Source organism: Epinephelus fuscoguttatus, linkage group LG21 (genome assembly GCF_011397635.1).
Source record: "Epinephelus fuscoguttatus linkage group LG21, E.fuscoguttatus.final_Chr_v1".
Taxonomy (NCBI): domain Eukaryota; kingdom Metazoa; phylum Chordata; class Actinopteri; order Perciformes; family Serranidae; genus Epinephelus; species Epinephelus fuscoguttatus.
The window spans coordinates 35,879,842-35,905,143 of NC_064772.1; the positions used below are offsets into that span (position 1 = coordinate 35,879,842).

The window sequence follows — 25,302 nt, forward strand, 5'->3', positions numbered from 1 at the left end:
TAACTGATGCTTTATCTGTCCCTGTAGCACAGAGTGTTCGTCAGTCTTCTTTGTGATGGTCCTGAAAACCTTCAGGTGTTTGTTGGTTTATTTAAAAAGCCCATTTATAATGAAGTCCTGCCAGATATTAAGCACTGTGTTCCCTCAGTAACAGAAAACAAACTGAGGACATATTCTAAATTTACTTCTGTTCATCTGTGTTCACATCTCTTCATCCATTTTGTGTTTATACTGCGTCTGGATACTGCTCTGATGTTATTTTACTGGTTAACTTTTGACTGAGTTGCCGTCACGTCACATTCATACCACACGGCACAAAGTGTCTTGTACTTCAGCTGCATTTAAAATCCAACATGGTTGTTGAAGATTGTGATTAAAGGCTTCAAAGGGCTCTTAATGCACACAATATTTTTGGGGACAATGTATCAAATACTTTACAATAAATTGGGCTAAATTTTGACGGTTTTCTGAGTGTTTTCACTTTTTTAGACTCGTCCACCGGTCTGTCATTAAGTCACCAGGAACATCCCTAGTCTTGACATAAAATCTGGAGACAAAGCTACAGACAAAGCGAAACAGTTGAATATTTACTTGGATGCGGAATTGATGACACTAATCTTGGGTGTCCACCTTGGTCAGATGTTTTGTGCTGCTGGGTTGAAGATGTGTGTGAAACATCCATGTTTTAGATTTGTAGCTTCTTTGAAGCCACATCCATATTTGAAGTATCGTCTCCTGTCATGGCTACATATGGGTCTGGACAGACATGGATCTAAACTGGAATTTGACTGATTGGCTGAGGCGGGAACATTTACCTTTACCATGGACATGAAGAAATAAAAAAGCATTTTTCTATTGAGCTGTTTGAGGATTTTGTCCTTTGCCACGCTGACAGAACCGTGTTGCTGCCCCCTACTGTGCATCTGATCGTTCTCAATCCCACCAGATTAGCTGAATCAGGTTTGTTCAGCCAATCAATAGTGATGGCCAAATGAAGCCTCATGAAGCACTTACTTAATTTTCTGAGCACACTAGATGGCGCTTTTTGTTCAACAAAAGGTTGAAAGCACACTGAATCGCCATTCTTTGAGCCTCTCTCTTTAAACCATGAGCGCCATCTAGTGGGCTCAGAAAATTAAGAAAATGCTTCATGAGGCTTCATTTGGCCATCACTACCAATCAAGAGCTGGTGAAAATTAGGTGTAGGTGCGGAGCTTGAGGTTCACCTACAACATCCAGTTTGTGGTGTATGAAAAAGTGTTGCAGATCTTTAGATATCTCCTTAAAGTTCAAGCTACTACTTTTAATAACGCCTCCTGTTCCTGTTTTAGGCCTCTGTATGGTGTCGCTTTGGCACTTAAACCAAAGGATAAGTAAAACCTCACAATCACTGTGCGTCTCTGCTGACAGCTGATCCACAGAAAGTACACAGCATGTGCTGAGTCACAATGTCAGTCTGCTGCCATTCCCGTCCCCATAGCATGGAATACTATCTCACTGTGCTAAATTACCAAAGGCTGATGGAAGTTGATACGTCAGCCATTTAGGAAATGTAGATTTCAGTTATCAGTTTCCCTTGTTCTGCAAGGATGATGTCTCTTCTTTGTCTGATCTGCGTCCTCCCACTTGTTTTTTGGCTGATTTTCACAGCATCACTACAGTTTTAACTACTTGTATCACCTAAAGTCTCCATGTGGGAAAAGATACCAGATTATACTGAATGTAAAAGGGTCTGAAAATGACCACAGGGAACTCAAAATCAAATGTAAACACATCCATAAGGTTGCTCTGCTGCTTTGTATTGCCTCTGGTACAATGATCATTTCAATCATTTTGAAACAGATTGTTAGTGATGGCCAAATGAAGCCTCATGAAGCATTTTCTTTATTTTCTGAGCCCACTAGATGGCGCTTTTTGTTCAACAAAAGGTTGAAAGCACACTGAATTGCCATTCTTTGAGCCTCTCTCTTTAAACCATGAGCGCCATCTAGTGGGCTCAGAAAATAAAGAAAATGCTTCATGAGGCTTCATTTGGCCATCACTATCAAAGCCCCCGTCAGTCTGATTTACTTCGTGTTTAACTGTCTCAAACAGAGAGGGTGTGTCTAATTGTTGGATGAAATGTTAATCCATAACCATAGCAACCAGATTGCAGCCACAATAGTTTGGAAAACAGCAACATGGCACTTACTTTGATGATTTTAATTGAGCATAGCATTAGTTCGGGCAGGACACGATGTCAAGCTCAGCCCACATCCCAGCTATATCAGCTGATAGATCACATGATTCCTTCTATGCAACCAATTGGTGAATCTCATTCAGGGCGCCCTATTTAAACTGCTCTGGCCTGTCTACTGTTGCTGCTTCCTCTGCAAGCTGCTTTGCAACCTGCCTCCACCCCAGCTCCTCCTTTTGCTGTCTGGCTTATCAGTGTCATTTCTGTTTGTCATTGATGCTGCTCTGTTCTGTTCCCAGGAGTCTTTGCTGCTGCTCTCCCTGCCTTGGGCTTTCCATGTAGACGCATGGAAGGGCAGGGAGGTTTGTTCTCTCTGCCTCAGGCTTTCCTCATTTGCACGTGGAAGGGCAGGGAGGTCTGCACTCTCTGCCTCAGGCTTTCCTCATTTGCACGTGGAAGGGCAGGGAGGTCTACTTTCTCTGCCTCAGGCTTTCCTCATTTGCACGTGGAAGGGCAGGGAGGTCTGCTTTCTCTCCCTTAGGGGCTGTACACATGCTGCATTTTTTGCGCCCTCAAATTCATTTTTATCAACGTAGACACACGGCAGGCGCACTCAAACGCCAGAGCGATGCCCATGTCATGTGACCAGGACCAACCAATCACAGATGACAGATATCTTTCCCTTCATCCGTAAATATCAGTCTGTGGTAAATGTGAAGAAAAGTTGATCACGTTAGTGCAGAGCTGTCAGAGCTTTACATCTGTCCCACAGACGACAGGCTGACACACTTATAAACAGCTCCTGGAAGAAGATCGGCTCTGCACTCAGGATTTCAGGTAAATAGGCTATGACACAGTGCTTTTTGAGGATGCTTAGCAACCTCAGATGCAACTTGCTGCCACGCTCTTGAAAGCTGGCACAGAAAAGGCACAAGAGTAGCGCCCAGTGTCTGACCTTGTGTTTTCCAGGTGGTTAAAGACGCAGCATGTATACGGCCTCTAAGCTTTCTGCATAGGCCCGAGGAAAGGCAGAGAGGGCCCAGAACAGATCCTTACTACCAAATATAATAATGCAAATAGAAATAAAGTGTTCCAGACTTAACTGTTTATTAGAGACAACAATTTGCACAACACGGAGACTCTCTCTGTCTCCCACTTGCTCTCTCTAATTCTCCGTCTCCTTCCTGCTGCAGCTGTCAGTTGTTGTAGTGACAACTTTTGTGTTGACAACTTTTTGAGAGCTGTGCACTTCCCAGTGTTGTTAGAGGCCGATGCTGGTGAACGGTGTGAACTTTCAACATGTCCTGAAACTGCATTTCAGACGATTGACCTTCCTGTGATGCGCTGTGAGAGTGTCAGTCAGTGTGTTGTTATTTCTGCCAGTGGGATTTGGTGCAGTTCACTTTGTTGGTTGCAGCTGTTCACTGCACAGGCTACAAATGCTATAATGAAAATAAACAGCACACTCGACTAAGGTGGGGAGCAACTACACCGAGATATACCTAATGCTATGATGCTACAATTATGGTAAAATATAAGTTGACTGACTAGCTCACAGTAATAAATAATAAGTAACAAAATAGAAGAATATGCCAGCTAGAAAAACAGATTAATAAAAATGAATAAATAGATAAATACACAATAGTAATAAATCCAAAAATTATATAAAGTTAGAGACTAACAAGACTAACTATGTTGAAACTAAACTTCTCTTTGGAGGCTCAAGGACCAAGAAAATCATTCAGCACTAAAAGTCTTCTCTCTGTCGTACATCAAGGTACAGTGGGACATTTGTGTTTCTGACCATTTCTGACGTGTCAATTTATAGTTATAGTATAGTGTTTCTATTTGCTATGATCTTTGTATCCCAGTTACAGCTATGTCAAGTCACTAAAAAGATGAGTCTCAGCTTCAGTTGAAAGAAGAAGTGAGAGCAGTTTCGGTGTGTCAGTGTGTCTTGGCCGAGGATCGGTCAGGATTCAGCCAGGCTGCTGCTGCTGCTGATTATTGAAGCATTGACTGCCAACAGTAGCCGCAGGGAAGGCACAATGTGGGCTTGTCATCTCCATCTCCATCACCAGCTGCATTTCAGAGGCTTTCCCCCAGGCAATAAGCACATGTGTGCACACACAGAGCTGCGGTCATCACATGAGAACACCTTCAAGCCTGGAATCAAACTGGGTCAGGCCAGATGGTTGTGGTTGAAAGAGAAAGGGAAACACTGCCAACGAGATCCACAAAATGTTTTTAACTTGTGTTTTTATAAGCAGCATTGACACCAAATATCCATCTGTGTGTTTCCAACTGAACTTCTGATGCCAGAGCCCTTCTTAACAATCTCTATAGTCAGTGTCTGTCCTCTGATACAGGTTGGTTGGTTCACCATTTTGTTTCGGAAATATCTCGACAACTTCTGTATGAAGTGTCAAAATCCTCTTGCTGGCAACTTTGCTACAGACTACAACTAAATAACTCTTTTTTGTTTGTTATGGCTCAGTGCCGGCGTTAAGTTTTCGAGTTCTTGGTCCGTCTGTCCCATCCCTGTGAAGACGATATATCTTAAGAATGCCATGAGGGGATTTCCTCAAATTTGGTGCAAATGTCCACTTGGACTCGAGGAAGAACTGATTAGATTTTGGTGGTCAAAGGTCAAGGTTACTATGACCTTGCATCCGTCTCATTCTTGTGAACACAATATTTTAAGAAAATCTTAAGGGAATTTCTTTAAATTTGGCACAAGCGTCCACTTGGACTGAAGAGGTCCAGATACTGAATTGGTAACTCTAATCTTGAAACTGTGCTGATTGTATAGATCTTCTGTGCTGTCGGGGGGAATAATGTGTGTAAAGCAGCCATGTTTTCACAGACATGGATGTAAACTGTCAGAGAAACTTGACTGATGTGCAGGGTACAGCCGTGGGGCAGTAATTCTACTTTGTGTGCAGTTCTGTGGCCCTCCCAAGAGTTTAAAATCTCAAAGAGCTGTCTAAAAAATGAGTACAATCTGTAGTGATGGCCAAATGAAGCCTCATGAAGCATTTTCTTCATTTTCTGAGCCCACTAGATGGCGCAATTCAGTGTGCTTTCAACATTTTGTTGAACAAAAAGCACCATCTATTGGGCTCATAGAATAAAGAAAATGCTTCATGAGGCTTCATTTGGCCATCACTAACAATCTGTTTCAAAATGATTGAAATGATCATTGTACCAGAGGCAACACTTAGCAGCAGAGCAACCTTATGGATGTTTTTACATTTGATATTAAATAAATCAAAAATCACCAATCAACCCTTGTTTTTAAAACGATATCCAGTTAATTTAATCAGTACCATTTAATTTAACCCACACTTCTGAAGTCTGCATGATGAACGGCATTATCGCTTGGCAAAACTCAAAATGGACACAGTGAAGCTAGCAGCAACCACACGCTACAAAGACGGACAGTGTGTCTCAAATCGCATACTTCCATTGGTACCCTTCAATGTAGTACACTGTGTACTTCTTACATCACCAACATTTGACCGTTATCTCCGCCCACAACTTGCGCCTCGACGTGAGCGCTAATTAATACGTGTCGCTGTAGTCAGGAGCAAGATAGCTAGCGAGGGAATGTTAGCTAGCAAGCTAACGTTAGCGCTTGCAAATCATTACAGACCCATCACACATTGCTGACAGCTTCTTTTCGACAACAGTGTTGGTGCTTAGTGCAAAAAAATGTGTATAACTTCCATCTGTATAACACAACGGTGTTCACTGTAGCCAGCTCAGGCTCCTTGTTGTCCCCAGCCACCATGTCAAAAGTTGAGAGGTTTCTACTATTCATCATTGTCATTGTTAGCATGTTAGCATGGTAAAATTAGCGTTCAGTTTAAAGCATCAACGTGTAATCTCACAGAGCCATTTGCATGGCTGTAGACTCTTGCTGTGTCTCAAATCGCGTACTTCTGTACTTACACTCAATATTTTGAGAGCATAAGTGCGTTCACACTGAGAAGTATGGATAAATGCAGTGCACTATGAGTACCCGGATGGTGCATTCAAAACGGTCAGGAAGTTGAGTGTGGAACTATGGACACTTCACGTCCTCAATGGTCGCCGTCTTGGCTACGTAGCAGAAGGGGAGGGACCACTTTTCAAACTGGAAATGGCGGCCGAGGACTGTGCGACCATGAACGTCGCTGCATTGTACAAATACATGTGTTTTTTGCACTAAGCACCACTATACTGTTGTCGGGTATAAGCCAGCAGTGTGTTTATTGGGTTAATTTAGCAGTCAAACGATAACGCAAATGCTAATGCTAGTTTGCTAACTAGCTTATTTGCGGTCGTCATTTCCGGTGAGTGCACAACGGCCGTGTTTGGTCTGTCGAAATTTGTGCACTACGCCAATGAGTACATAGTGCACATAGTGTACTACATGGAAGCGTACTGAGGGAAGTATGTGATTTGAGACACACCATCTGACACTGTGTTCAGAATCACTTCCTCATTCACTCAGTCACCACTTCCTATAACAGACACCACATAGTAAGTGCTCAATAGTGAACAGTTATTGAGTGGGATTGATAAGTTAGTGTATGAACCACTAGTTAAAGGAAACTTACCACTGACTCACGATATGTCTTGATGGATGATTTCTGTATTACCTAATATCTTTTTCACTTTCCATATTACTGTTTGAGTCCAGATGAAGCTGTAAATTCGTAACTAAATTCATAATACGTTAACTAAACATGGCCGTTGTGTATACAGCACTGATGGTCTCCTTCTCTTCCAGGGGCAAGTTCGCTGTGGTCAGAAAGTGTGTGGAGAAACGCACAGGCAACGAGTACGCTGCAAAGTTCATGAGGAAGAGACGGAAAGGCCAAGACTGCCGGATGGAGATCATCCATGAGATCGCAGTGCTGGAGCTGGCCACATCCAGCCCCCGCGTCATCAACCTCCACCAGGTGTACGAGATGGCTTCTGAGATGGTGCTGGTCCTGGAGTTGTGAGTATCTGACCTGTGCAGGACAACGAAACACTCACAACCTAGAAATATGAACATCTGTTGAATATTTGGAAACTTAAAATGTTCTTTAAACTGCTCAGACATTCAAAATGTATGTTTGTTTTTTGGTATTGGTTTGGAGTTTTCTGTTTTGTCGCCGAGACACTTAAATTCTCTATTTTAAGTGTCCAGAGGTGATCATCAGGATATGTGCCACAAACGGTGGTGTCAGAGTGTGACTGGTGACTACAGTGAGGTTTGGTTTGCTCGTGACTAAACATAGAAAACCCAGAGGAAGTAAACAGTGTGATGTTCTCACAGCAGTAAGTGTGAGAGAGGAGCAGGCAATAAAGCCGGAGCTTTTTTAGTCCCGCGGAGCTTCAGGCCAAACTTTAATGCTCCAGCAAACAGTAGCTATTCCAACAATGTGCCTCGCCTCTGTCCTTTTGTACACACACACACACACACACACACACACACACACACACACACACACATACAGATTGTGTTGTTGGATATGGATGGATTGGGTTTCCAGTGTCCCGGGCTTATGGCTGCGAGGTGAAGGGGACGGACAGACCAACAGCAGTTTGATGTGTTAAACCCATCAGTGACACTGAATAATAACCAACTGGAGCACCGCTCAGTTTGACCCAGAATGTGGGAGTCACACACACACACACACACACACACACACACACGCACGTGATATTGTATGGTGTTGAGTACAGTAGCCGCACCAGTTGTCGATGATCTCATCTCACTGGTCATGCCTAGGCCATGCTTGACCTGGTTCCCATAGTGTGTGTGTGCATGTGTGTGAGAGAGAGAGTGATTGAGTGTGTGTGTGTGTGTGTGTGTGTGTGTGTGTGAGTGAGTGAATGAGTGAATGAATCACTTCATGGCACGCGAGGCCAACCAAGAAGGTCTCTCTCATTTCCTGTCTTTCTCTCTTTCTGTCCTCGTCTCTCCCTCCACATGCCATATTGGATTTTGCCTGCATCCCGCTCACCATAGTGACACCCAGAACCCCCCCAAAGCACACACACACACACACACACACACGCAGATGACAGTCTGTGTTCAAACAGTCGAGGGCAAACCAGTAGATTAGATGGTATTGACACATTCTGGATCAGCTGTCATGTGTCATTTATGACCTCTACACACACACACACTGACAGTGGAGCGTTTTACTGCTCAGACATTCACTTGACTGTACTGAGCAATACAACATGTTAGAGGTTGAGGTGGGGATGGGCACCAAACCTGGTATTAAACAGGCTCTAGTTGGATAAGCTCCGATGTTAACGGTTCTATTGGTGTTGGAGAAATTCAGAGGGTTTATTTCATGTTCATTAAGGCTGCATAAACGTTAACTTGCACAGTTTTTATCTCCCCAACTCTGTTTCTAATCTGCAATAAGATTAAGACATGATGCATTTTTGCTTTTCAGTCCAGAGGAGAGCTCTCTGAGTGCGAGGGGCGGGGCAAGTTCTCCTACAGCCACATAAAACTGAAAATGAACAAGACTTCTTACTTCCCTTGCTGCCTGCTTGTTTTACTACCACAGTCCGCCTCTCTGATGTCCCTCTGTGTTTGTACGGAGTGGGACATGAATAGAGCGCAGAGGCTGCCAGGGCTGGGCGGATTGTGGTGTTTTACAGGATTAGGTGCTGTCAGCAGCACATGCCACACAATGCAATCTGTCCTGTTAAGGAGATCCAATAAATGCCCCTTTAGATGCTCCAGTCGTCCCAATCCTCCCCCACCTCGGCCCATAATCCCAATCCCAGCCATTGTTCATAAAAAGGATAATCCCAGAATTAACTGCTGCCCTAAATGAGGATAGTGGTCCTTGTCACGGACACACACACACACACACACACACACTAAACCATACCAGCACAGAAAGACGCTACAGCTGGCCGGTGTTGTAAATCCATTATTAATTCGCTTAAAATTTGAAACAGTTAATTAGGAATAGGCATAAGTGATGTGAGGAATATCTCAGTCTAATTATGCAGGTGTAGCAGACGACATACTGCGTGTTTGTCTCATAACTCAGGGCAGCGCTGGTTACATGTTATTAACTAACAGACCCTTTATGATCAGAGGTCTTTCTAGATTTTAGGTCCCTTAAAAACATGCGATCACATCTCCAGTAGACTTCACTTATCAGGTATATTTTCATTCATTAACTAGAACAGCAAAAAAAGATGGCATCATTAAAGGAGTCCAGTATCCGGATACAGTAAGCAGTTAGCGTGCAGCATCCTCCGTCCTTGAAAGGCTCAGCCATTAGGAGCGGCTGTGGCTCAGGAGGTAGAGTGGGTCCAGTCCGCATGCCAAAGCACCCTTGGGCAAGATACTGAACCCCAAATTGATGGGTGAATGTCCAAAAACAGAGTAGGAGGTGGCACCTTGTTAGTAGTGAGGGCCAAATGAAGCCTCATGAAGCATTTTCTTTATATTCTGAGTCCACTAGATGGCGCTTTTTGTTCAACAAAAGGCTGAAAGCACACTTAACTGCCATTCTTTGAGTCTCTCTTTAAACCATGAGCGCCATCTAGTGGGCTCAGAAAATAAAGAAAATGCTTCATGAGACTTCATTTGGCCATCACGAAGTAAACTCAAATTGTGATGTCTTAATATGAGGACACAGAGTCTCAGGAGGATAGATGCAAAAGGACCCGCCGACTCTCGTACAAAGGAGCAGGACAGACTTTGTGGAGGTTTAGCCTCTTTCTGTGTTGTTGTGATGCACCTGTTTGCAACTAGCAGTGCTAGCTAGCGTAACAAAGTCAGTATGCCTTCTCTTACATTCCTTTCTTTCTTTTCCTTTTTGGATCCCCAGTTTTCTTTTTTGGGGGAAGACATGACAGTGTGTGTTAGTGCTCCAGCAGCCAAAGAAACCACTCACTCAGCTCTAACTGCGTCTGGAGACACATGCTAAACCATTTCATGCCTTTAAATGGTGAGAGGGACCTCAGAGAGCTTCCACCATTCTTTTGAGTAAAAAGTTTCGTCTTTATACTAAATTATTCAGCCAACTTTAATTTAGTTATGGCACTTATTACGAATAAAAACCTGCGAACACAACCAAACTATTCATTCCACTGTATGTCTCAGTCAAAGTCAACCACTTTTCATGGCACCCTCATGGTGGAAACACAGTGACAGGTTGCTAAAAAACAACCAGTTTTGTTGCTGCAGATTGGCAGGAATCTCGTCTAGGTATCACACCAACCGGCATCCTGTCCACCTCTAAATGACAAAGTCAACTCCTGTACTGTGTCCCCTTAGAAATGTTGATGTGATACATAAACATACAACTGCAACATATCCGTCTTTTACAAAAATGCCAACAATTATTTGGTGGATACCACCTGACACGCTCCACCCAACTGAACACCAATGGGGACCAGGCATCCCCCATTATGGCAGCGGCACTCCCCAGTAGCAGTGGCCCCCCAGCAGGACAATGCACCGTTCCACACCACAGAAACTGCTCAGTCATGACCTGAGGAACATGACAGACCTGGCCTCCAAATACTCCAGATCTAACATTTGAGAGACGTGCTGATACCCCAGAAGTACCCCCTGATCCACGATGGGTCCTCCTTGGACCGGACTTGGCTCTGACCTGTGAAGGCATGGACACAGGACCTCTGGAGGGTGTCCCTTGGTGTCTGGCTCCAGGGCGTTAGCTTCAGATCTTTTGAGTCCAGAGGGTTGTGAGGTGGGGTACCAGCATGTCCCACAGATGTTTGATCAGATTGGGATCTGGGGAATTTGGAGGCCAGGTCGACACCTTGAGGTCTTTGTCAAGTTCCTCGGACCATTCTTGAGCAGTTTTTGTGGTGTGGCATGGGGCATTGTGCTGCTGGGGGGCCACTACTACTGGGGAGTGCCATTGCCATGAGAGGGGGTGCCTGGTCTGCACTGGTGTTTAGGTGGGTGGAGTGTGTCAAGGAGCATCCACATGAATGTCAAAACCCAAAGTTTCCCAGCAGAACATTGCACTGTAACAAGATGATGTTGTGTTGTTTACTTCACCTGTCAGTGGTTTAAATGTTTTGGCTGAGCGGTGTATGTCAGTAACAGCTGAACTTCAAGATATAAAAGGAATTTAATTTGGATCGGACGTTGACACAAATATACTGAAAAAAGTTGACATGGTAATGTAAAAAACAAAATGGAGGTAAAATTCCTCAAATAAATATATAGCCTCGTATACAGTCATCAAACAGAGCCATGTCTTTTGTTTGTGATGGAGAAGATGTTTAGTGTTTGAATAAAAAACTCCCACCACTGTCAGCTCCGTTAATCTGTAAATTCTTATATTGATTTAACTAATAAACAACCAAAGGAGAGAAAATCAGTTCAAGTCTGTGGTATTAAAATATGAATCATATGAATGACGGGCTGAGTGTCAGCTGGACGTGATCCCTGTGTGACTGCCAGCACATGTGTCAGCACCATTCAACCCGTCTGACCACACATCCTTCTCTTTTTTTATTTTCATCTTTCCTCTGTGCTGTTTTTTATACGGGAGGGAAATGGAGCAGAATGGTTTCTTTCTTTCTTTGAAGGGATGTTTACAACATACCCTTGTCCTTTTTTTTTTCTCCCCATCTTTTATTTGGCCGACAGCTGACGGATATTTCGGGCAGTGGGGCAAATGGTGATGACGGAGGATTGAGGAATAGATGGAGGGGTGGATGGAGGGAGGAGGGTGCAGATATTCTACGAATGAGGGTCAGCTTGACATAGAAAACTATTCATGCCGTGATGGGAAGGGGGTGAGGGATTGGTGGGGAAAACAGGCAAAGGGGCCTGAGCGTTTTTTCAGGATGGAAGGCAGAGAAAGAAAGACAGAGAGAGATGAGGGGATAGTGTAAATAAGAGGGTGATGGACAGAGCAGTTAAACAGAAAGACGAAGGCATCCAGAGAGAATGAATGAGAGCGATACAGAGCTCCATGGCCTCGTTCCTGGCTGAGCTCCAGCTGGGAGTTCATTATGTCAGTTGAGCCGCACGAGCGCACGTGACCAGCCAAAGCACGGCCGCTCGCCCAGAAAGAGCAGCAGTCATAGAGCGGAAAAAACAGAGTACTGACCCGACACACCCACAAACTGGTTTGTATCTGTATGAATTCTATTATTGCAGTTTCCCATAGATGGTCCTGGTCTAGGAATGAGTGGGGGTATCTGGTTCTGCTTTAAACTGGTTCTCCTCATATTAATCCAACAGATCATTCTTTGTCTCAATCAGTAACTCATTTTCTACCTCAGCTCCCATCTCCTGTGGTGTACCCCAAGGCTCCATACTTGGTCCAATCGTCTTCTCCATTTATTCACTTCCACTAGGCCACATTATTCAGAAACATTATATATGTTTTCACTGTTATGCCGATGACACACAGATCTACCTCCCCTTAGAGCCAAACATCACCAGCAAACTAACTGACCTCAACAACTGTCTTTATTACATCAGATCCTGGATGGCTGCAAACCCTTTGGCCATTGGCCCCCTATGTGGAAATCCGATGTTAAAAATATCAGAGTCAAATTTGAATCTGAATTGAAGTTTCATAGACAAATCAATCATGTAGTAAAATTAAGTTTCATGCGGTTGCACACAAAACTCAGATCAGTTCTCTTTCTGATCAGCAGAGTCATCCATGCCTTCATATCCTCCCGCCTTGACCAGTGCAATCCGTTATATTTTTTTATTACTCAGTCCTGTTTAGCCCGTCTTCAGCTAGTCCAAAATGCAGCAGCAAGAGTTTTAACAGGATCAAAAAAGATGTTACCTGACTTGGACTATAACACCAATGGCTCGTGACTTGACTTGGACTGTATGTTATCATAAAGTGCGCCATGAGTCAGTTTATTTCCCTTCATTTCCTGCATCAACTAATATTAGTATTATTCGTTTCCAGCAAGTTGACACTCCCCAGATCCACTTTGTTTAAACCAACTGGACAGCATCTAAACAAACTGCCTCCTAAAGAACGTTATGTTACTCCACACCTGTCAAAGAAAAAATTAAACCAAAGGTAACTTTCATGTACATTCACGTACAAAAACTATGTAGTGGTCAACAAAAACTGAACTGCAGTATGCAAAACGTGCAGGTTGAAAAGTACAGTCAAAGACGCAGCAATGTCCAACTTCATTTCATTAGTTAATTAGTTAGTAGCAGTTGATTTCACACATGTAAGTAGCAAAAAAACAAAAAATACTCATGTAGTAGTTGACAGACATTAAAAAACAGGTTACTAAAGGAAGCATGAAAACTGTAAACAACATATAATGATTTGATTTACATGTCCAAAAAAGAGCAGGAGGAAATATACAGTACTTATTTATTCCCACCCCTTCTCTATAATTTAATAATAGTCAGCGATGTAGCTCCTCATCAGTATAAAGCCATACAATAATTAATTCTCCTAGACCTATTCTGATATATTAAATTAATTACCAGTTATATTTGTCTTACGGCAAGATATAAAATAATTACGAAAGAGAAAATAAAAGTGTGTATATATATATATATATATATATATATATATATGTATATATGTACTTTATTAAAAAAAAAAATCTTTATATCTTTATCCCGTCATGACTGATTTGACATTTGAAGCGATACAGAGAACAATAATTCAAGGCCAACATTAACATAGTTAAAGAGCTGAGTACCTTGCAAAACAATGACTCATGGTGTGTCTCAAATCACACACTTTCATGAGTACACTTCCATGTAGTACACTATGTGCACTATGTACTCATTGGCGTAGTGCTCAAATTTCGACAGGGTAGTGTTGTCTCAAACCAAACACAGCCGTTGTGCACTCACCGGATGTGACGACTGCAAATTAGCTAGTTAGCAAACTAGCATTAGCATTTGCGTTATCATTTGCGGTACCAAATCATTACAGACTGCTAAATGGACCCAACAAACATACTACTGGCTTATACCTGACAACAGTATAGTGGTGCTTAGTGCGGCTGCCATTTCCAGTTTGAAAAGTGGTCCCTCCCCTTCGCTACGTAGCCAAGATGGCGACTATTGAGTGCGAGAAGTAGTGATGGCCAAATGAAGCCTCATGAAGCATTTTCTTTATTTTCTGAGCCCACTAGATGGCGCTTTTTGTTCATCAAAAGGTTGAAAGCACACTGAATTGTCATTCTTTGAGCCTCTCTCTTTAAACCATGAGCGCCATCTAGTGGGCTCAGAAAATAAAGAAAATGCTTCATGAGGCTTCATTTGGCCATCACTAGCGAGAAGTGTCCATAGTTCCACACTCCACTTCTTGACCGTTTTGAATGCACCATCCGGGTACTCATAGTGCACTGCATTTTTCCATACTTCTCAGTGTGAACGCATTTATGCCCTCAAAATATTAAGTGTAAGTACAGAAGCACGCGATTTGAGACACAGCATTGGTCCCACCTCTGATAAAGCACAATAAAAACTACAGTTTACAAAAGGAAAGTTTTATATAATGCTCACATTAGGGATGCACCACACTGGATTATTTGGCAATATCCGATATGCCGATAAATAACAATTTATTTGGCTGATAACAGTATTGATATTATCTACCTTTTCCCCACCTAATTTTAACTGATGGCCCACCAGCAGATGGAGACATGAAATACAATACTTTACAATGTTTATAATATTCATTCATGCATGTTGGCTGATTCTGATTTTAAAGCTGATATTGATACAGATGACATGCCAATATTATCATACATCCCCAGCTCACATGGTGCATATTCATAAATACATTTGTATTTAACCAGAGAGCCACAGATTTGGGGCGAAGCATAGAAACACTGGTTGGTTCATGGGGCTCTGGGTAAACTGTGTTCAGGGATCATATGCACGTTTGGCTCAATGGGGGGCCCACAGCTTATTTTTGCCCATTGGCCCAATCGCAGGTTAATTCAGCCCTAATTGTAACTGATGGTGATGTCAGGTTTCAGGTATTTAAACGAATGGAGCTTCATGACCAGACTGTAGGTTGCTATTTTTCTGCAGTAAATGGAGCCATTAGCATGTGGGAAAGACATGAATACAGTATGAGTGCAGAATGAATGGCCGCCCCGACGCATTCACTTGACCTCACTGTGACTTTATCATTCCCCCTCTCTCTGTCACGCACATTTGTCTCTTTGTCTCTGCTCTCCTTTGTGGACATGGTTTCCTCTTCGCCGCTCATCCATCTCTGTTGGTGCTTCGTTTCTACTTTAATTGTGTTCAAACAGTCGTGACTGATAAATCCCATTTCTCCACTCGTCCTCCGTAAAGGACTATCCAGTGCTTTATATTTGCCCTGTCCTTTCAGATGAGTACGGACCCTCCCTGTTCCCCCGATGTTTACAGTGTGTGTTTGCGTTTGTGATCTGACTGAAGGAGGTCAGATATGAAGCGAGTATTTAGGTCAGCTGACGTTCATGTTTTTATTTTTCAACAAGCCATGTGAGGTTGAGCGTAATGGGTGGCTGATCAAAGCTGAAGTGATCCATTCCCACAGCACGGCACCGACACTGATTTCATTAATTACATTAGCAACTCGCTAATCACATGTCCGGCATGGAGCTGACCTCTCACTGGACTTCAAAGCCACGGTCAGGCTTCAGGGCAACACACAGCAGCAGACCGTCTGCTTTTGTTTCAGATCATATCTGTGTGTGTGTGTGTGTGTGTGTGTGTGTGTGTGTGTGTGTGTCTGTGCGGATGACCCATTTAGTGAGGCTCCTTGGTCACTGGGATCTTCATTCCAAATCTTTAGTTAAAGACGTTTCATTATTGATTCATTCAGAAAGTTGATTATTCCAGGCGGTCTGTTGGAACTGGACGTGCTCCGTTTCCTTTTGTTTGTCTTCCACATATTTGCTTATTTGTGGCAGCCCACTGCAATACCACGTATCGCCACAATCGCCACATATTAATTCTTGTCCCTCTATGCTTGCGGTAGCCGTGGCCTTCAGCATTATGTTTTCGGCTTGTCCTTCCATACATGCGTCCCTATGTACTGTATGTCTGTCCCATGCTTATGAACATGATATCTGAAGAACGCCTCAAGAGAATCTCTTCAAATTTGGCACAAATGTCCACTTGGAATTGAGGATGAGCTAATTAGATTTTGGTGGTCATAGGTGAAAGGTCAAGGTCACTGTGACTTTGTCTGTGTCATTCTTGTAAACACAATATCTCAAGAACACCACAAGGCAATTTCTTCAAATTTGGCACAAATGTTTACTTCGATTCAACGATGAACTGATCAGATTTTGGTGGTCAAAGGTCAGTGTGACCTTGCATCTGCCTCATTCTCGTGAACACGATGTCTCAAGAACACATTAAGGACGCGAATGTCCACTGAGACTGACAAATAAACTGATTAGAATTTTCTGGTTGAAGGTCACAGTCAGTGTGAATTAATTAATTTCATTTAATTAATCACAGAAAAATTTCCTGTTAAAAATATTCATTTTGATTAATTGTGCTCCAAGGTGCCCTTTGACTAGTGATGGCCAAATGAAGCCTCATGAATCATTTTCTTTATTTTCTAAGCCCACTAGATGGCGCTCATGGTTTAAAGAGAGAGGCTCAAAGAATGGCAATTCAGTGTGCTTTCAACCTTTTGTTGAACAAAAAGTGCCATCTAGTGGGCTCATATAATAAAGAAAATGCTTCATGAGGCTTCATTTGGCCATCACTACCTGTGACCCAGTGCATCATTGAAGGCCACAGTGGCTTTGTTGGCAGTTTCTGCAGTAAGGAATTCTACTTCAGGCCTGAAATATCATCTCTATGCAAAGCATTTACCAGTGAACACAGAGGTCTGAGCTAGCACAACCTCTGATGCATCGTCAGGCCACATTCGACCAGGCGTTCAAACGCAAGCTGAGTAAGTCAACCTGTGACGGACTGACTAACTCCCATGCAAAATGGACTTCAGGTCAGTTTGATTATAGAGGACGGGGGCGACAGTGGTGTGTCCAGCATCTTTATGACACATCTGTCAAAATTCATTTGAACTTAATACTTTCACAGTAAAAGTTGATGTATGGAGCAGGTGATTAATTAGATGCATTTTCTTTAATCACTTGACAGCCCTACTTAAAGGATAAAATAATGAAGCGATGACATTTTATATCCAAAAGGTCAAAGGTCAGCTTGACTGTGACATCATCATTTTTTAACGTCATATCTCAGGAACAGAAGGGGAGACATTTGGTCAGATACTGAATTGGTGACTCTAATCTTGAAACTGTGCTGATTGTATAGATCTTCTGTGTGTGAAGCGTCCATGTTTTCATTGACATGGATGAAGACTGTTAGAGACACTGGACCAGTGTGCAGAGGTGGCAATTCTAGTTTATTTTTGGAGCTGGACTGTTCATTAGGAGCGCTAAAGGAATATGTACATACTGTTCTGTAATTCATTGCGCAACACTCTTAGTGCGCAGAGCGACTCTGGGGACAGACGGAGCAGCAGAACGACAGGTGCAGTGAAAGTGAAACTTAACCGTGCTGATGATCCGAGGCTTTCAGAGTTAGTAAAAACTTTTAAACATTTAAAGTAACCTTACTGAATGTTTTTTGGAGCATGACTCTCTCCTCGTCAGTTAGATTGTTTAGTCCTACCAGACGTTAAACTAATCCATCTGAAAACACATCCTGACAGATTCTCGCACAGCTCATATATTTGCAGTCGTTAAGTAAAGCTCGTGTGTCTCGGACCTTCGAGAGCAGAGCAGGTACTTTAGGAAATGTTTCTTTGTTTTCTGTTTGTCAGACCAGCTTCATTTCTATCTGATCCTCTGAGGTATTAACATTCATTCCAACAGTTTAATGCACGTGCAGGCAGCAGCCATGAGTGTGTGTATGTGTGTGTAAGTGTGTGTGCAATGGTGACACAAATTAGAAGCTAATATCTTCGTGCACACACTCCCTCAGCTGACCTAATTATAATCATAGTTTTCCTCTTACTGGGCGCTCTGGTTTTTAGCACAGCCTCTGTTCACACACTGCGTCTACACACAGCAAAGCCTATGTAGCTAGAGTGTGTGTGTGTGTGTGTGTGTGTGTGTGTGTGAGGTCTGCTTGAACCTGGTGTTTAACTACGCTTACTGAAGTTTCCAGGCTATTCTGTTTAATAAAGCAGGTTCAAATTAGTCTCTGCAGACCAGCCCTGTCCCGGTCAGACTAACTTCAGGCTGAGCTTCACCTCGCTTTATTGTTGAGCTTTCAGTAATCAAACCAGTGAACATGATGAACGTGATGATGTTTGGCAGAGTGAATTAGCGATACGAACACTACGAATCACCACAGCCATGTGTATTTCCACCTGCTCACTGATGCGACACAGCCAACATGGCGTTTTTACATCAACTCATGGTAAACTGTGGGTGGAGATTTATAACAGAGAATCAGGCGTATGCACAGCTTTATAAATCTGAGGAAAAGAAGACATATATATATCTCTGTCATTCTGCGTTGTTTATTTCTTGAGGTTTCACTGCTGCTCTGTTGCTAGGGACGCCATAGCAACAGCCTTAGACTGAGGAGCATCAAAATCAGTTAACGTTAGTCCACACAGGCCAAATAGGATAGGTGGAAACGGAAACGTACCTACTGAATGTATTCACCTTATTTTTAAACACGGAAGTAAATGGTGATCAACTTCCGTGTTTTTGTGCGTGACTTCCGGTCAGCCACTTTCCCTTACCGGAGCTAACGGTGCAAGCTAATTTTTTTCAATTTTCAATTGTTTGTGTTAGTTAGTCTGTGTATTTTATATAGATAACTGTGCCCACGTTTCCGGTAATTGCCGGTAAAAATAATTCCCTCTAAACGCGAATAAATTGCACGTCAATCAAAAACTATGAACCAAAAAAACACAATCTATCCTGAGTGAGACAAACTGCTTGATCCCCGTCTCCAGTGTACCAGCAGAGAACCTGCAGAACCGAATCAGTGAAAACACACACCGGTCTACACAGCCTCTCTACCTGAGCAGCTGAAGCACCCTCGACACACAGACGGTGCTTCTGCATGCCAGCCAAACGTGTGCGCAACTGTGAGAAAAAAATATGTGAGGTGTACGCTGCTTTTCTATCTTTTTTTATTTTTCTTTCTTTCTTTCTTTCTTTCTGTCAGCGACATACACTCCTAACACAGGACGGGTTGTTTTTATTGACTGAGTTGATTATTAAGCCATAGTGATGCGCGGATCGGCTCTGATAGCACCCGAATCAGCTAACGCTAGCAGCAAAGCTAACATCAGGATGTCATCTGTTAAAAGCTTCCCATTGTCGGATATGGCACGAAACTACTCCAGTTAGCTCAATCATGTTGTAACTAAGACATCCGCTGCAAAAAAAAAAAAAAAAAATTCACAGATCGTTTATTGATTGAGTTACTACAGACACTGCTAACGGCTAACAGCTAACGGTTAGTCCAGCTAATCTACGATAACCATGTTATTAATTACAAAACGTGCACACAGAAATAGTAACGTTTGTTCAGTCATTGTGTTTATAGACTTTACAAACATCAGATTAGTCTAAACAGTGATACAGTGACGTGAAAAATGTGAGATATATAGCTAAACTCAACAACGTAAACAACAAGGCGATTCCCATTTACACAGTAGTCAAGAGTGCTGGACCGGAGGTGTTAGCGAAGGGTGAATTCAATATTAATTACCATTAGGCTGCTGTTGCCATGGATACAGAGTACAGACACATTTCTTTTTGGGAATTTTTAACGTGCTGTAATCATTATTTTGTGTCACATCACTGAATGTTTTAGTAGTTAGCCATGTTCTAAGCAGGATAATGTATAGTGAGCTGCTGACAGTTGAAAAATAAGTCCCTTGAGGGGAATGGAACCCCGACGCGCACCTAGCCGCGCAGTATTACTGTTGCCACAGTCTTTGTCTGAATTCTGTGGCTGTGAATCAATCAAATGTTTAAAGAAAACAAAACAGTAACCACAGAGATTAAAGGATAATTCCTGTTTATGACAGCCTGAGTATAATTTGTGTTTTTTGATAAGCACGCAGAACATGTTCTCACGTCCATCTCTTCCATCTACCGACGCTAGACCAGTCGTCCTTATCAGATACCAACACACTGCGGCAGCCTTTAGCCTCTTTACGAGACACACTGGGCCACATCTGTTTTGGATGCTCTAAGCAACGGCGATTGTATAAAGCCCAAAGAAGTCCCTATAGGATGGGAAGAAGGTGAGGTGGATGGGTCAAAAAAACACAGCACTTTCACCCAGGAAACGGCTGTTCATGTCTCGTGTGAAACCAAAAAAAATCAAAGAAGTTATTTTAAGAACGTAGCATTGCAGGGCTTGAAATTGCGACCGTGAGCTTTACCTTTAATACTGATTTTAGATTGGTTATTAGCCTCAAATCACTCCGCGACCATGGCAGTTCTGTCACTCAGAACTAGAAGCCGAAGTTAATTCATGCCGGAGAGAAGAGAAAATAAAGAGAACGCTGAAAGGCTTTTTTAGGAAAAATACCACTGAACTAGCCTGGTGAAACCATCCTAATCTCGCGAGCTCATATTCTATTTCGCTCCGCAGATCAGTCTGGCCACGCAATCATACAGGCGCTTCTTTAAAAGCAGAACAAACGGCTGCACTGAAAGCTTTTATTGAAAAAAAGGATGTGTTTGCCGTTTGCAGTTTAATTTACCAACTGGCTCCGTTGATCGGGAAAAAGATCAGTGAAAATCCAGTGGCTATTGTTGTTTCTCCGCTAGTTGCTCTCATGGAGGAGCAGGTCAGGGAAGCGACCAAGCTGGGAATCACAGCCATGCAACTCAGAGTCCACAGTGAGGAGGAAATCCACAAAGACGCCAACACTCTTTCCCAGACATCATCACAGCTCATCTCCGCTGCAGCTTGCTGGTCTGTTTACAGTGGCGTTGTGCTAGCCTACGTCACACGTTTCATTTACTCTGATTGGTTTTCTGTCTTTCCAATTGCGTGAAGGGGCACTTTGAGTGACAGCCGTTGATACCGCCCCTCGGGAATAGAGGAAATGTACACTCCGTTAAGAGAAACCTTAGACGATGATAATACTGATGATGATGACAGTCATCTAACTTTTTGAAGTTAGGAGCACCAGTGCTACCATTTAAAAAAGTTAATTTCAATTCCTGCATTGTCCGTTACGAAGGGTTGCAGCGGTATACTGATTACCAAATGCCAATCGATATAAGGAGGGCCTCTGGTTTATTTTAATGTCATGCAGTGTGGCACTGACATTGGTCTGGTCTTGGTCTTGACTTCGTCTCAGTTAAGGTGGTCTTGACTACAACACTGGCCGCCATCCCAGAGTGTTCAACAGTTGTGCTAGAGAGGTTGTCATGACGTGTCGGGCCACTGACCACGCTGCTGTATTTGACGAGCAGAGAGTGAGAACGTGTTGGTAAAGCATGGAGGTTCTGTGGGGAACTATTTGACTTTCATTACATGCATCAGGTCTGTTTCGCCAGTGTTTTTAGTCAGGTTAAAGGCCTTCTCTTCTCACCTTGAATTACCAAAACACTCACTCCCCTCTCCTCCTCTTCCTCCCCCCTCTCCACCCTCCTCTGAGATAAAGCCTAATTCAGCAGCACCCTTGAGGGGACGCCTTGTCTATTCCTGACTGCCCTCTCTCTTTTCCTGTTCAATCACACACCCAGTCTAATTGAGTTTATCCATCAGAGTTTATCTCAGGTCAGAGGAAATTAAAGGGACCTGAAGGAAGGCAGTGATTTAAGTGTTTCTGATCGGCTCAGACAGTTTTCATTGTGTTGTTTGTTTTACAATCACCACCCTGTTTTCTCCTGTCAGAGGTGAAGTGAGAGTGATCAGTCAACAGCGCTGGCCTCGTTCAGCCGAAGCTCATAATTAGTTTTCTCTGCTATTTCTGTCGCTGCCTGCAGCAAGTCATAACACACTCACACACATTCACACATTGGGGCTAGATAGGGATTTATTTCCACCGTGTCTTGTGGGATTCACCATAAAAAGTCTGACACAGGACAAGTTACATAATGGTTTTGGTTAAGTTGTGGATGAAAGAGGGAACACAGGCTGTAGTTTGGGGTTCCTGCGGGTGCTCCAGTTTCCTCCCGCAGTCCAAACACAAACTAAATTACAGATGAATGTGTTTGTCTATATGCGTGCGCCTCTCGCCTACTGCATGCTGGGACTTACCCTACTTCACGCTGATGATCGTGCACAGGTTGAGCAGAGGGAATGGAGAGATTATGGAAAACCTGGATGAGTTACAATGCTTCTACACTTCACTGAGACGCTTGCACTGTAATCTGATGCACTGTGTGTGTGTGTGTGTGTGCAGTGCGGCTGGAGGTGAGATCTTCAACCAGTGTGTGTCGGATCAGGAAGATGAGGCCTTCAGCGAGGAGGACGTGAAGAGGCTCATGAGGCAGATCCTGGAGGGAGTCTCCTTCCTCCACCAGAACAATGTAGTCCACCTCGACCTGAAGGTCAGCGGACACACACACACACACACACACACACACACACACACACACACACCTGATTGCCCCTTAATGCCCGTATTTTGCATTTCTTGCATCCCACTTTAGAGCAGGTGTGTCCAAACTTTTCATACCAGGAGCCACATGGACGAAAAATAGTCATAAACCTGGGCCACAAGCATTTTAGTTTAGTTTTTAGTTTTGTTAAGTGTGTTTTAAAGGGGCAGTTCAACCCAAAATCAAAAATACATATTCCTCCTCTGACCTGTAGTACTGTTTATCAGTTGAGATAGATTTGGTGTGAGTTGCTGAGTGTAAAAGATATGGACCGTAGAGACGTCGGCCCTCTCTCCAGTATAATGAAACTAGATGACACTCGGCGTGTAATACTCAAAGCACCAAAACATTTGAAAAACTCAGCAGCAATGTCTCTTTCCAGAAATCATGACCAGGTTACTCAAGATAATCCACAGACCTTGTGCAGTTTTATGCAGGAAATATTTTCTTTTTACCAAACTACACCACCGACCGTATCTAGTGATGGCCAGATGAAGCCTCATGAAGCATTTTCTTTATTTTCTGAGCCCACTAGATGGCGCTTTTTGTTCAACAAAAGGTTGAAAGCACACTGAATCGCCATTCTTTGAGCCTCTCTCTTTAAACCACGAGCGCCATCTAGTGGGCTCAGAAAATAAAGAAAATGTTTCATGAGGCTTCATTTGGCCATCACCACATATCACTATGCAGAAGGAAGCGTGTTGGCACACCCCAACCACATGCACCAGGTTCAGTCCCTGTTTAGGGAAATACACCCCAGAACTAGTGATGGCTGATGAAGCACTGTCTTTATTTTCTGAGTCCACTAGATGGTGCTCATGGTTCAAAGAGAGAGGCTCAAAGAATGGCAATTCAGTGTGCTTTCAACCTTTTGTTGAACAAAAAGCGCCATCTAGTGGGCTCAGAAAATTAAGTAAGTGCTTCATGAGGCTTCATTTGGCCATCACTCCCCAGAAGCAGCGTTATATTAAAAACCAGAAATCTTTATTTGATACAAAAACATTTCAAGAGGCGTTTACAGACTTCACCTTGCGTGATATAGATTGCCGGAGTGGGCAAAACCAAGTGAAAAGCAACAAAAGGAAACACCGCGGCAGCAGCTCCCTCCCTGCAAACGAAACAAAACAAAAGCATAACGTAACCAATCTCAGCACGAGCTCACTATTAGACACTGGGTGGTGCAGACATGTGTCGCTATATCTAGGCACTTCAGTTATCACACGGACTACATGTGTTTCCTGCCTAACACTAACGTGTGCTGTGATGTGCCGTCAGCCTCAGAACATCCTGCTGACCAGCAGCTCTCCTCTGGGTGACATCAAGATCGTGGACTTCGGTCTGTCCAGGATGGTCAACAGCCACCAGGAGCTCAGGGAGATCATGGGAACTCCGGAGTACGTCGGTGAGTTGGTGCTCAACGATCACTTCAACCACATTGCTGTCGTTCTCACACTGATGTCATTGTGAATAATAACACGTGTGTTTGTGTTTTCAGCTCCCGAGATTCTAAACTATGAGCCCATCAGCACAGCAACAGATATGTGGTAAGAAAACTCTTAAGCTGTGCAGTATGGATTTTCTATGTGCGCCCATATCAGCCCGCCCTGACCCCCCATCTGTACTCTGCTCCACGTTGTGTGTTCAGGAGCACTGGTGTGTTGGCCTACGTGATGCTGACAGGGATCTCTCCGTTCCTGGGCGAGAACAAGCAGGAGACATTTCTCAACATCTCCCAGCTCAACGTGAGCTACACTGAGGAGGAGCTGCAGCAGCTGGACCAGGCCGCCCTGTCCTTCATCCAGACGCTGCTCTGCAAACAGCCACAGTCAGTCCACCCCTCACTTATCCTAACCTATAGTAATAATAGTCTTAATATATAAAGCTTTTCAAAACAGAGTTACAAAGTGCTTTACATGTCGATAGTTAAAACAAACAAGACATGAAACAACAACTTTTAAAAGAACTGATAAAAACACTTTGGTGCATAAAAACTGAGGAAATAAAAGGGAGTTTAAATGAACTTAAAACTCGAGTAAAATCGGGAAAGACTCTTCGATAAATGTATCTTTTAATGGTAGCTGCTGTGCTGTGAGATCGATGATACTGACATTTAAAATGACAGAGAAAAATAAGAAGCAACAAAATGTCATCTAAAACCACATCAAATAATCTGCAATCATACATAACAAAATATTTATGCTTGTAAAACACAAATATGTGTGGGCGGTAGCTCTACACTTCATTATAAGGATCAGACTCAGCTTCTGAAACGTGTCCAGCGAACACTGGCTCAGTCGCTCCTGCTGTGGTTTCAGAGAGCAGCCAGATGCTGCATACATTCAGCTCTCAATATGGCTTGTGGTCAAGTCTACACCATAGTCTCATGAGGGATGGCTGCTTTTACCTCTGCTAATTAAAGTCATATATATATACAGGGTTCCCACGGTCATGGGAAAACTGGAAAAGTTTTCACAGTCACATTTAACAGGCCTGGACAAGTCATGGAATCAGTAAAAACTAGTGATGGTGAAATGAAGCTT

The 25,302-nt window shown here is 43.2% G+C and overlaps 1 protein-coding gene across 2 annotated transcripts in view; it reads left to right on the top strand.

Moving 5' to 3' along the window:
* The window catches only part of stk17a (serine/threonine kinase 17a), a 46,460-nt gene that overhangs the window by 14,778 nt on the left and 6,380 nt on the right, over positions 1–25,302 (top strand). For both annotated transcript variants that reach the window (XR_007448268.1, XM_049565594.1), the window contains exons 2-6: positions 6,954–7,166; positions 22,564–22,711; positions 24,038–24,164; positions 24,258–24,306; positions 24,408–24,587. Coding sequence is in view for 1 of the 2 variants with exons in the window: in XM_049565594.1 (XP_049421551.1) it covers positions 6,954–7,166; positions 22,564–22,711; positions 24,038–24,164; positions 24,258–24,306; positions 24,408–24,587 (717 nt within the window). In the remaining variant the exon portion in view is untranslated. The remainder of the gene's footprint in view (positions 1–6,953; positions 7,167–22,563; positions 22,712–24,037; positions 24,165–24,257; positions 24,307–24,407; positions 24,588–25,302) is intronic.